The sequence below is a fragment of the Epinephelus moara genome, chromosome 5, assembly GCF_006386435.1.
Source record: "Epinephelus moara isolate mb chromosome 5, YSFRI_EMoa_1.0, whole genome shotgun sequence".
Lineage (NCBI taxonomy): Eukaryota > Metazoa > Chordata > Actinopteri > Perciformes > Serranidae > Epinephelus > Epinephelus moara.
The window spans coordinates 30,332,511-30,346,366 of record NC_065510.1 but is presented as its reverse complement, the minus strand read 5'-3'; the positions used below and the strand labels follow the sequence as shown (position 1 = coordinate 30,346,366).

General features: G+C 41.1%; 1 protein-coding gene across 2 annotated transcripts in view; it reads right to left on the bottom strand.

Annotated features, from left to right (window-relative positions):
- Positions 1–642: 642 nt before the first annotated feature.
- Positions 643–13,856, bottom strand: part of LOC126390307 (phospholipid phosphatase 3-like) — a 16,169-nt gene continuing 2,955 nt past the window's right edge. The window contains exons 2-7 of one of the 2 annotated variants that reach the window (XM_050044550.1): positions 9,267–9,483; positions 3,950–4,107; positions 3,546–3,832; positions 3,403–3,460; positions 1,766–1,942; positions 643–1,670 (exon numbers count right to left, since the gene is read on the bottom strand). In XM_050044550.1, coding sequence (XP_049900507.1) covers positions 1,572–1,670; positions 1,766–1,942; positions 3,403–3,460; positions 3,546–3,832; positions 3,950–4,107; positions 9,267–9,474 — 987 coding nt within the window. In that variant the 5' untranslated portion in view covers positions 9,475–9,483 and the 3' untranslated portion in view covers positions 643–1,571. Of the gene's footprint in view, positions 1,671–1,765; positions 1,943–3,402; positions 3,461–3,545; positions 3,833–3,949; positions 4,108–9,266; positions 9,789–13,856 lie in introns of those variants that run through there. The other variant, XM_050044549.1, reaches the window with a different exon arrangement.

The following is a 13,856-nucleotide window of genomic DNA, read 5'->3' as shown; positions in this document are numbered from 1 at the left end:
GACTCTGTGAAAGAAGACCCGCTTCTTATGCATATATAAATGGCTCATTCTAAGGTAACAAAAACACATCAATTCTTATTTTCAGGTGATTATAAACTACTGAAAACATAGTAATGAATATTTCACTACTTCTGCCAACAGACCACTAAATCCTGCACACTGGACCTTTAAACAACCCAACCTCACCCCACCTAAACCAGCTATACTGAAATGCTTCTTATACATATATGCATCAGTATTCATAATACAGTAGTATTGTTTATAATTCTTTAATTCTGACAGGGACCATTGGGCTGTTTAACTAGTACTTTAAATTTGGATACCTAGGTATGTTTTGCTGATAATACTTTTATTTATTTACAATTTTTGGTAGAGTGTTCTGATTTTTCTCAGGTGGTTGGTGGAGACCAAAAACAGAGCTAAAAGAGAGTAAATTTCAGAACTGCATTTGTCAGGTGGCAGAAACATTTCTCTAAATTAATGCTTGTCTACTCATTCACAAATGTCGGCAACTGTTTGCTAACAGTTGCCATATTAACTTTATTAATATGGCAAACATAGCTTCTTGCTTTGCCAGAAAGTGTCCATTTAACTCAAATAGCTTAAGGATGTACAGTAATCATCTTTCAGAGCATTATGCAGTAATATTTAAAAATGTTTTTCTCAAAATGTGTGTGTTACATTAGTATTTTAGCAAGACTCACAAACCAACCATAAAGAGACAATGATTTAAAAAAAAAAATAAAAATCACATTTTCTTTAATGATCTGAGTGCTCTTGGAGTGGTAAGTAGTCTAGCAACATACATAGGATTATATAAAAAAAGTCTGACAGCTAGTGGCGTCCGTACTTTTAAAACATGGATTATATCTATCGACATTCTCATAGTCATTCTCTCATTAAACAATAATAAACTACACACAGAAGCACGGACACATCCTACCACATCTATATGGTACAACACATTCGGGAAATGAGTTGCTTTCTCGCTATTTGTGCTTTCCTCCAACACCATTACATTCACTGGGTTTATGTAAAAAAAAAATGCTACAGTACAACATATATTACATGTTTGTATAAAATATATTACATACTACGTACCAAATCCTTACAAAGTGGTAATTAATAATACTAACATGAAATTTAAAAAAAGTGCTTTTACAGTATCATTCGAGTTGTATAAAATCTGTATATATTTACAGGTGACATAGTGGTTGCTCTGTGTTCAGGATTCAGTCGTATCATCTCACAGGTAAGTATCACATGTGAAGCTAAGGTCAGTCACAAGGACAAAAGGTGGAGTGCTCAGGCTGCTTACACACTGCTCCAGCTGAGCAGCCAGTATAGTTTTCAGCACCCTCCCTCTTCCCTTCTCCCAGTTCATATGTTTTTAACCACATACAGGATCTCACAGGCTAGACTCCCTCTCTCTCGCACTCTGTCCCAATACTGAGGTATGTGGTTTGACTTCACAGGAAATGGTCTCACATTCTTCAAATCTCTTGTCTATTCAAACTAGACTACAGGCAGCAGGTGGACGCTGGCACACGCGGGGTTGGTGGAGGTGAGGTTTAGCAGACTGTGTGGTGGGGTGACAAGGGGCTGTCCAGGGTCTCGGTCGGAGACAGGTCTGAAGTCGAGCTTTTAAACATGGACGAGATGTGGAAGGCCTGAGAAACAAACAAACACAGCCTTAAGGTTTTAACAGACGCTGACATATGGACACGCACTGATACACAAAAACAAGCAGGCAAGGTATACTGACCACCCAGTAAGCAGTGAGGGCTCCCTGTATGTAGCCTGTTAGCACGTCGGACGGGTGGTGCCTGTAGTCTGAGATGCGGGTCAGACCTGTGTAGACTGCCAGCAGAACTAGGAAGAACTGGAGTGCCGGCCTCAGCAGCCGAGCACCGCGCCATGTCAGCCGCGCCTGCAGGTAAAACTACATGACAAAAATAAAAGATAGGTTATTTAATGCAGAGAATAATAAGGTCATTATCTGTTTCTGTAAATTATAGCCAAGATGTTTTTTTTTAACATTAAAGGAAAACTCTATCCATTTAATAGATTCCCCAGCCGAGCAGCCGGTATACTTTATACTAGTTTTGTTACTAGTTTGGCCTTTATTTCTAATTTTTCCCATTATAAGTAGACTTTATCATATTTATGTAGGCCTATATTTTATATCAGTTTCATGTCCTTTGATCTACTCTCATTTTAAATTGCTGTTCATGTAATTTATACCAATGTAAATGGAAGATGGACTTTCATTTGTACACTGCCTTTCTAGTCCACAGACCACTTAAAGTGCTTTTAGACTACATGTCACATCTCCCATTCATACACTGGTGGCCAAAGCTGCCATCTGCTCACCTAAACATCAACACGCACTCACACACCAGCGGCCATCGGGAGCAATTTGAGGTTCAGTATTTTGCCCAAGGATACTTTGAGCTGAAAATCCACTGATCCTCCAATTAGTGGACGACCCACTCTACCTCCTGAGACACACCTCCCCTTAAACTCAACATGTTTACTTTGCTTGCATTATGTGTATTCCTACAGTATAAATTCCATCTGTACAGACTTATGATGTCACACAAGTTTGATTTTTCAGGGCCTTTCTCCAAAATGAAGCCCTTAAGGAATACTTCACCCACAAAACCACCATTTGGTTTTTATCTGAGAATGTATGAGAGGCTTAATGTATTAAAAATGTCAATATAGATACAACTGACTTGCAGATTCATGAGATGCAATGTGTCAAATACAGTACAAAATCTGATGCACTCAATGTAGATTCCAAGGTCACAAGCAATAGTGAAAACTAGTATCAACAGTCTTGTTGGTGCATTAAATATGCCTCAGTTTTTCATCCCTTTTACCCTTTTTAACAAGGAAGCCAAGCCTGCCCACACACACAAGGTTGCAGACACATTAATATGCTGTATGCATACATGTACATATGCAGGCACTTGCAGGGACACACACACAAGCTACCATAAACACATATTAATGCAGGAGCTTGTGCACACACACACACACACACACACACACACGTACAATAGAGGAGAGCAGTGAGGTGGTGAGGCGAGGTCACACTCCTCCCACCGCAGAACAAAGCTGTCTCTGTTTGTCCCATTTCTCCTTTCAGTCCTTCTCTTTCTCCCTCTCCTCTTTCATTCCCTTGCTTTCTGCTGCTAACTGGACTGATGATGGCTGCCTGTTTCATTCATTCTCTCTCTGCATTTTATAGAGAGATGGTAATTGGAAATTGGAGAGACAGTAAATTGTGTGTTTGCCAGTGTGTGTGTGTGTGTGTGTGTGTGTGTGTGGGGGGGGGGGGGGGGGGGGGGAGTGAAAGAGAGAGCAATAGATAGATAGATAGATAGAAATACTCACTGCTAAATAGAGCATTGTGTACATCGCGAAGGAAGCGTGGCCAGAGAAGAAGGACTTCCTAAAAAATTGGAGAAGTATTTAGATTAACACAGAACAAAAACACAATATATAACACGTGCTTTAATACACACACACACACACACCTGGCCTCCTCCTCCAACCGGTGGTCAGGCTGGCGGCAGTTCACTGTTGCAACATAGGTTCCAGGTGTGCAGTTGAGTGATGCATAGGTGACACCACACACAGACAGGAAGTGCGGTCGCAGCCGCCCAACACTCAGCTTGGCCATGTTGGTTAGCGACTGGCCGACGCAGCAGCCGAACAGGAAGCAGCCCAGCTCCTTGTACAGACAGGACACATACAGGTTCCTCACAAAGGCCTTGGAGCTGACGCTTCTGAAACGAACCCGGTAACACTCCCCGAGGGCGATCTAGAGGGGGACATGTAGTGAGAAGCGTCACATTACATTCTCCTCACCCTCACATTGTGTAAAATGAATAATGTACTGATTGCCATGATAGCGATGATCAGGGTGATGAGCACTCACAGTGAGGCCAGTGATGATGATGCCACCGGCGATGAGTAACTCGTCTGGTATGGCCTCCCGATGCAGATAAGGGTAGGTGATGCTGGGGTCCCCGCACATGAAGCCCCTTCTGTAAGGACTCACTGCCTTCAGCTCACACGCAAAGAAAGGGATGGAAGCTGCACGGGAGGAGGAGAAGGGAGAGGATTTGATATCACAACAATCCCCAGTGGGAGTATAGACATTCCTGTTTGTGATGGGAAAGCGGAGATGATGTGTGGGAGGAAAAGAGAGGAGCAAAACTAGAGGATGAGCGGGGGCGATTTAAGAAGAACCTAAAATATGCATGTCTCTCTTTCCAGCTCTTAACCATGTTATATTCAGTGTTACCCATTCATGCTCACAGACAAGTGCTGGGTATCACTTGAACATGATACTGGTGTCAAACTAACACCTGTGGCTCTGTACCAAAACCACCATGATAATCTTTTCAGTACTTTACTCCAAGTTAACTAAAAAAGTCTGTCTACAATATGCTTTTTTGGTCATGCTAGCAGCTTGCCTCTGAGAATGGCAATGTTGGTTGGATGGTTGGTCCAACAATTTGGTCCAAGCCGAAATATCTCAGCAACTGTTGGATGGATTGCCATCAAATTTTGAACAATCATTCACGGTCTCCAAAGGATTACGTGATTCCCTGACTTCTCATCAAGCACCATCATGAGGTAAACATTTCAGTTTGCCCCAAACTTTGGTTTATGACCAAATACCTGCAAAACTAATGCCATTGCCATGTGGCTGTGTTTTGATAATCTTTTAAGCTAGTGCGAAGGTAGTGGTATCTTGTGAAACTTGACAATCTAAAGGCATCCACTGGTACCGACCACGTCGACATAGCTTGTTTGGAGGGCGGCTAAATAATGCTCCGACTTAGGCTAAATTTTGGCGAGGGAATGACTTGAGTCAACAAAGGGGTCCCTTGAATTCTCACCTCAAGATATCTAAATGAAAATGGGCTCTATAGTTACGAGTCTCCCCTAAACTTGAGGAGGCTTGCTCCCAGTAATACTCCTTCAAATTCAAGGTGTATATTTGTCTTTTTAAAAACCAGCCTACTTGGTGAACAATAAATCTACTAACACAGATGCACAACACATTAAAAGAAGACTCTTGTGTAACTCAAAATGTTAACTGTGCCAGTATTAGTCTGTGCACATCCGATAATTAGAAATATTAACTTTAAAATAAGAATGCAAAGTATATCAGTATGTGATTCCTTAACTCTCATGCTGACATCGTTTAAAACTAACCTATTTAGTTCAACAGCATCAAGACTTCCTGAAATTCAGTTATGGCTTCTGATTTTCAGTGACCCCATCTGGCCACCACAATGAAAAATTTCTGGGGGCACCACTGGCAACTATTGGATTGATTGCCATCAAATACTCACGGTCTCCAGGGGATAAATCCTGCTGACTTTGGTGATCCTCTCACTTTTCATCCAGCACGATCATGAGGTAAACATTTAATTTGCCCCAAACTGGTTTATGACCAAATACCTGCAAAACTATTACATTTCCCATCAGCCTCAGCTGAACTTTGTATCTAGTGCCAACCAGGCCCCCAAGAGGAGTGCTGGGCTGTGATTCCAGTTTTTGTAGTGGCCAAATAGTGGTACTGCAATTTCCTGGGTCTGTCACACAATGGCATTGGGTCCAAAAAGACTCTTTCCCATGGTCTTACATTAGGAAAGAGATGTCTATAAATCAATGGATGATTTTTTTTTTGTTAGCATCGCCACCACTGTGAAATGACTCATTCCACTATAAAGCTTTAATCCACTTGGTCCGATAACATTTCAAAAGTGAAAAAGGGCTGCAAGATATAATTGTTTTAAACTCATTCAAGCTAGCGGAGCACTAAACCGGACGTTGTCTGCTTGGTTACGCTCAGCCGTGCTAAGCAGCCCAAAGTCTCTAGTGCACCTGCTCTATAGGTCCAATGTTGCGGAAGCCAACATGGTCTCACTCTGAAGTCACTGAAATCCAGCGCTTGAGGAGACTCACAAGTCAGTCTTTAGATGCTTTGCTTAACTAAAGATAGATGTCTTTCTCCCTGATTTTGTGTTTAGATGGGTGGATACAATTTCAGAGTTTAAAAAACTCCCTACATTGCAGAACCAATAGTAAATCCACAGGGCAGTCCTTCGGTGGCTCGCTGATCTCTTGTGCTTGTAAACATAGTCCAACTGTGCTAAAAGTTTTAAACAAAGTCGCTGTAAGTCCTTCATTTCCACAATCTTGTGGACTGAGCACACGTTTGATAAAACAGAGTTAAATCTCTCGACATCCATTTTCAAGCTCTCTGTGTGTTTGTTTCCTTGCGGACGAGAAAAGGGGGAGCACACAACCCTGTCCTTTTTTCCTAAACCTTACCGTATGACTTTGTTGCCTAAACCCAACCATGTGTGCTCGTTTTTGGAGGGGAAAAAAAGTGTCCCTAGACTATCAGAAGGCGGAGATCTCTGATTGTCTGGTGGCGAGACTAGCGCTTGAGCAGTGACTTGTGGCGTCAGACACTGACGAAAACGCCATCCTTTAACGTCGGCATGATACGCAACAAACATTGACTTGGATTATAAAGCCAAACCCTGTCCTTTTTTCCTAAACCTTACCATGTGTCTTTGTTGCTTAAACCCAACCATGTGTGTTCGTTTTTGGAGGAAAAAAAAAAAGTCACTTCGCAGTGTTGTACTGACGTAGTGTGTTTATTTTGAAAGAGACTGTATGTAAATAGTAAACTTCCTGTGAAAACAGAAGTGTATTTTGAAAGAAGACAATGCATGTAACAGGCAGAACTTGACATGGCCTCCCAGAACGTTGACAATCAACACACCCAGAGTACTTGGAAAACTGTATCTGGACGTGGAATGTCCATGTCCAAAAAATGTGTTGCAGAAGCAGTGCCAATCATCCAGGTAATTTCACAATGTAGAAATACTTAAAGTACCACTGAGCAACTTCCACTGAAATGAATATAGCTCTGCTAATGCTCAGCCAATGCTGTATCCAGGTCTCTCAATACATCCACGATAAACAGATATTTGACAATGGACATTTACCTGCTAAACATCAGCATGTTAACACTGGCATTATAAGTAATGCTAGCATTTAGCTCAAAGCACTGTTATGACAAAGTGCAGCCTCACAGAGCCAATAACATGTAGATGCTTTTAACAGAAGAAGCCAAACTTCTTAAATTCCTAATGTTGTTTCAATACAGGCAGCCTTACAAGAACTTTGATGGAAACCCCCAGCTCAAAACCAACAAAAGAGTGATTTTAATCTGATCAAATAAATAAGAGTACAAGGATTGTTTTGTTTTTTTAATGCCAGCTTAACCTGGCAGTTCCTGATACTTCAGTGCCACAAAAGCATTGATGTTAGATACCCAGCACCAGTGCAGATATGAGTACTTTGACTCTTCATCCTTGTCACACACAAGAGACACAGTATCTACTTGATCACAGATGAAAGTTATAAGGTCTAAAATCCAAAAGAGAAATTAATGTAACAGAAATTCAAAGCTATAACAAACTGACAGGGAATATGGCAGTGGGGAGACTGAGGGAAGGTCAAATGAAGAATAGTTTACAGGAAAGTGAGGGTGGGAACCCTGACTTTTTCTCTGGAAAGCAGGCAGAGCTCAGCAGAGACCCAGCTTGGATTGCGCATGTGTGTGTGTGTGTGTGTGTGCGTGTGCGTGCGTGTGTATTTCTGTTGATGAGAAGAGAAAGGGGGGTTGTTTGTGACTTCAGTTCAAGTCTTCCCTACAAGACAAAGAGCAAATGCCGCAGCAGACCAGAGCCAGAACCAGCCTCACACTGTCTCTGTTTGTCTCTGGGTGTCCTTCCCTCTCTCTCTCTCTCTCTCTCTCTCTCTCTCTGTGTGTTGCATGCCTGCACACACTCAGTAGAGAGAGGGAGAGAAAGACAGAGAGAGACTCCCTCCCTTCTACACATGTCCAATCTGTTGTTAATACAAAACAGACTACCACTCCGTCCAGCTTTTTCCAATTAGCCGACATTATATAACCCCCTCCTGTCACATATAGGGACCATGGGAGGGATCAACAATTACAGTCATGTGCACATGCACACACACACACACACACACACACACACACGCACGCAGTAGATCATGCATTTATTTATTTATACCAAATACAACTCCCCCTGGCCCGGCTCTACCCTGAGAACTGGGGGTTGTCATGGAAACTGTAGAATTCCCTAGGCAATGCACGAACCAGCTGGCACGGAGCGCTCGGGAGCGCGCACAAGTGGAAAAAAGAGAGCCAGAAATACATGTAGACGGAGAAAGAACTTAAAAAACTCTTTTTTGCCTCTACTTACAACCCTGGTGTTAATCTGCTGCTCATATTCTGCAGACCCACATGCCTGATCATCAGCCTGAGTGTAGCTACTGATTGGCTTTGTTGACTAAATAAGAAGGGATGGAAACAAAGCAGAACAGAACTCATCATGTTCAAGTTCACCCTCACCAGACCAGAGATACCTTATAGGAAGGAATACATTTATTAGGGAATTCACCTGTAGTCTTCAAAGTTAAAAATAAATGTCAATTTCCTTTACAAATATGCACATGATTACTTCCATTTTTGATTAATATAATATAAGAAATAGCGACAAATCACAATTGTAATAATTACACAACATGGATCAGACCGGATTGCTTGTTTTGTCCAACTAAAGATTTACATTAACAATTTTCACATAAGAAAATAGAGCAGCAAATCCTTGCAAATGAGAAGCTGAAGCCAAAAGATACTTCACATTTTTGCTGAAAAAATGACCTAAATTGCTCTTTTACTTCTATCAATCGACTAATTCATTATTCAGCTTTTTGTTTCAACTAAAAAAAGTGCACAGATGAAGTTATACATGAGTAAAAGAGACTTTAAATCAATCTAAAATATCAGCAAATAAGTGCATAGTGCAATTTAGTACCACTCACATAGCTAATGAATGGATGGAGAAAATAACAAAAACGCCTTTCAATATAATGCAGTTCAGTGCAAACAATACACCACATGGCCTCAACATGGACCACAGAGTTGTATCAGCACCTCTTTGACACACACTGGACTAAAATGTACTCACAGATATGTTATAATGGCACTATTTTGTTGGGGTGAATGATATTGCACAGGTGCCACTTTGTAGGCTACATCAGCAAAGTACTACACAGCAATGCATTCAACAAGTCAAAAACAAACAAACAAACAACACAAGTATGTGTGCTGAATTTTATGTATTTACCCAGGAAGAGGCAGAGGAGGTCTAAGCCCACCAGAAGTTTTCTCTTGGATAATGCCGGGCCAGTTATCTCTATGAGTTTCTTCCCAGTACCATTCTCCATCCCTATCCCTGCTGCAGCCAGGCTGCTCTTGTTGTCCGTCAGTTTGAGCTGGAGGTCCGCGCTGGAGACTGGCACACCGGCACTGTGCGTCCCAAATTTATCCAACATGACGATTGGCTGCGGGTGGAAGCTCGGAGTAAAAAACTTGTTGGCACCAAAAACTTAGGAGCGCACTCGAACTACTCATGTGCAGAGCTGCGGAGAGACTGTAAGTAACCCCACAAGTTGGCACAGTATTATGCTCCCACGTGTCGCCTCTTTGTCAAAGTATAGTTTTTTACGCATTTTTTAATTGCATCACAGAGTCTGCAGGGCTCGCCCTGACTCGCTGCAGGGCATCCGTCACCTTGAAGATATGCGCCACGGTGCAGCGGAAAACTCTGACTCTGACTGGTTGCGCAATAAACATTCGAGTAACTCTCTCTTCTCTCTCTCTCTCTCTCTCTATGTGTGCGCATTAAAGAGGCTACATATTTAGGGTGTGACCATAATTTCCGCGAACATGAGAGGAAGAGCACCAAATGCACGAGATGTGTGTCACGGTGACGGTGGTGATCCACACTAATGTAATCTGGGAGAGCTCTATGATTCACCTTTCACCTTAATTTTATTCCTCTTAAAATTCCATTCATAAAATCCCGAGCTGACCTGAACAGCTGCAGTCATTACCCGAAACTCTTATAACTGTGAAGTAACTCAAGGATTAGACAGTAACCTTTAGCAATATGACACTTGAAAATATTGCCACACTGATTTGATGAATCTAATTCATCATATGTGTAAATCTGCAGTGACCATTTTCATTTCCGTCCTTGTTATCTTTGAATCAGCATCTTGGCATGTTGCCAACATTAATTGTTGCTTCTCAGTGTGAACTCCAAAGGATTTACATAGTAACCCATATTAATGTGTCATAAATACATTTAGTAATAGATCACTTATCCTATAGGCCTATAATCAGCAGTGTATATCCTTTCTGTCTGGTAATACAGTTGTGAATTTTGGTAATCAAATGAAAAATGCTTATAAATTGTTATTTAGCATTCCAAGTATTAATAAATTGAATGTATACCTCCCACTAGTCAAAAGGGTTTTTACAACCTGGCATTTCATATGTTGTTGTCATTAATAACTGTTCTATAAAGCTTTAATAAATAATTAAAATAATAGTTTGACATTTGGGGAAGATTAAAAGATCGATAACTTTCTCTTGTCTGTACGGTAAATGTGGAGCTCCAGCTGGCAGCTGGTTAGCTTAGCTTAGCATAAAGAGTGGAAACGGGGAAAATGTAAATAAATCTGCCGACCAGCACCTGTAAAGCTCACTAGTTAACATGTTGTGTCTTCTTTATTATTATTATTATTATTATTATTATTATTTTAGTATAAAGACTTCACTATGTGCTGGTCTCTTTCTTGGCTGGGTGCAGTAACTTCCTGGAGAGGTCGTTTCTATCTCTTGGCTGGGTGCAGTAACTTCCTGGAGAGGGCTGGTCTATCTCTTGGTTGGGCGCGGTAACTTCCCAGGGTCTGTGTTGCCTAGCCAAGACATGATAAAGCCATTCACTACAAAATATAAACAGTTTAGAATAAAAGTACCCTAAAGGCCAAATAACTTTACCTAAGACATTACAGATTTTGCTGTTTTTATTCATCATTACGTTGTCATTGAAGAAGAGTCAAGTACAAAATGATATTTGGGCAATAAAACATCATATACACTTATATTCTAATTTACATAATATATCATATTATTATCACACTGTACTAAAATGGATATTAGAAAATACTATGTGCCACTTAGCACAACAAAAATATGTCATTACAGTATCCAACAGACAAGAGCAGGAAGAAAACAAAGCAGAGAACAGAAACAGCAGTCCTGGTCTATTTTTTAGGTACTGTATTGCCATCCAGTGTCAGCTACAAGGTTGCTGATGAACTTGGGGTAAAGCTCAACATGTTGCCAACAATAGAAAAAGCTCATTGTCCTACATTGAATGAAGAGAATTTAGAAAGTAAGTTAAATGCCCTTGGTATGAATGGCACTGCTCTAACCTGGATGGCTTCTGGCAGTATTTGTCAGGGAGGGACTAGCAGGTTGAGGTTGGTAGAAGAGCGTGTGAGCAGGAACAAGCGAGTGGGGAGAATGAGTGGAAGGATTTTGGATGGAGTGCAGAGCAGATATTTTAAACAGCTGGAGCAACGCCTTAGCTCCCATTCCATCCCCCTTCAATTTCACTCTGGTACTGCTGCCACCATCAGCTCGAAGCATGCCTGACTCAGAATGCATCTGTGTATTGGCTAGTGTATGAGCTAAAATTAAAATACAACCCAGCTTTTTCCTTGTTTTAGAGCTAGCTGTGAGCGATTTTAGTGGAGCGGGGTGAAATCTGAGTCAAGCATGGAGTGTCCTTGAGCTGGGCAGCAGAAGAAATTCTCACTGCTCCACTTCAATCCTGTGCTCTGGTTGGTGGATAATTGTCGAAGACCATGTGTGGGATGCCCCAGGGCAGTGTGCTGGGTCCTTGGATTTTTTTGGTCTGTATAAAGTACATGAAGGCAACTTGGACTAGTACTTTCTTCTCATATGCAGATGACTCAGCCATACTCAACATATAAAGATAAGCATAGAACACAAGAAATACCAGTTGATGAGCTATGGAGACTAAAGACCTGGCTACAAAGACACTAGGCTTCTACCACACCTGGGCAAGACAGAGTTTATCTTGTCTGGTTCAAACCCTAAATTTAATCAGAACTCTGTTCTGGCAATTAAGATTGAAGAGGAACCTATGGCAAGTTCTCTATTAGCCTGTTACCTGGGTTGTATCCTTGATGGAAACTTAGGGGGGAGTCTCTATGGCCTTGAAGATTTTGGGCAAGGTAAACGCCAGACCTATACCTTGTCAGGAGGGCTACATTACTGAATAGTGTCACTTGGACTGCACTGTTAGTTCATGGTTGTGGGGCCTTAATAAAGCCTTAAAACAGAAACTCCAAGTAGCAGAAAGGTTGGAGTGCATCATATCCAACTTAATATGGTCCATAAGATCTTAAATGGCAGAGCCCACCGAAGTTAGAAAAATACCATAACCACAATACCAAAGCTAAGGTAGCTAACCTGAACCTGAACGTTACATTATTTCAGTGACTTAAGTTTATCACTTTTTTGTTGTTGTGTTGCTTGCAGGTAATAAGTTTATTGTGGGTTATCAGTCTGACAAAATTGTTGAAAAGGGTGTTCCACAAGAGTCCACCTTGGGTCCCCTTCTTGTTTCTATTTTTATCAATGATGTACCTCAAGTTTGCTCAAATTGTCACGCGCATTTGTGTGCTGATGACACTGTTACTTACATTTCTAACTCTGATATATCACAAATCCAAATTCTTTACAGTTAGGTTTTAACTTGGTCCAAATTGGTTTCATAACAACAAGCTTGTACTGAATAACAAAGAAGTCCTGCAGCATGGTTTGTGGTACACAATACAACCGTTCGCTTCCCTGAATTTGCACATTTAATTTGATGATGGGTCACCTCTTCTGCAAAAGGTGACTCATTCAAATATCTTGAACTTTGGATTGATCCTGAACCCTCCTTTGAGCCCCATATTAGTTTTATTATTAAAAAAGTGTATGGTTATTTGAGTTCACTTTATCAATCAATTAATTGTTTTACAATTCAAGTCAGAAAAAGAGTCATTTCACCGTTGATATTGCCTAATATTGATTATAATAATAATAATAATAATAATACATTTTATTTCTGGGCGCCTTTCATGACACTCAAGGTCACCCTACAGTGTAAAATACAAAGTAAAATACAATAAAATACAAAGAACAAGATAATTAAACATTTTTACAACAAACAAACAAACAAATATCAGTTTAAAAAGCAAACAAAACAAACATAAACAAAACATCTACCCACTCAAAGAGAGAAGGAAACCCTGAACAGGTGAGTTTTCAGCCTGGATTTGAAGTGTGGTAGTGAATCAATATTTCGGAGGTCAGGGGGGAGTGCATTCCAGAGTTGGGGAGCAGAGCGGCTGAATGCTCTGCCCCCCATGGTAGTGAGGCGAATGGAGGGGACAGTGAGGTGAATAGAAGAAGAGGATCTAAGGGTGCAAGCAGGTATGGTGATAGGAAGGAGGTTATTATGCTGACATTGTTTACCAAAACACATCTGCCACTAATATTAGACCTCTAGATGTAGTGCATAATCTCCATGTATATAATTGTCCATTTCTTTTGAGGTGTTTATACAGAACTTACCATTGTTTAATGTACGTATGTACGTATGTCCCCGCAGGGGACTGTCCTCTCTCCCTTCCTCTTCACCCTCTACACCACGGACTTCAGCTATTGCACTGAGACCTGCCATCTTCAGAAGTTTTCTGATGACTCTGCTATAGTTGGATGTATCAGCAAGGGTGATGAGGATGAGTACAGGGCTGTTGTGGATAACTTTGTCACATGGTGTGAGCAG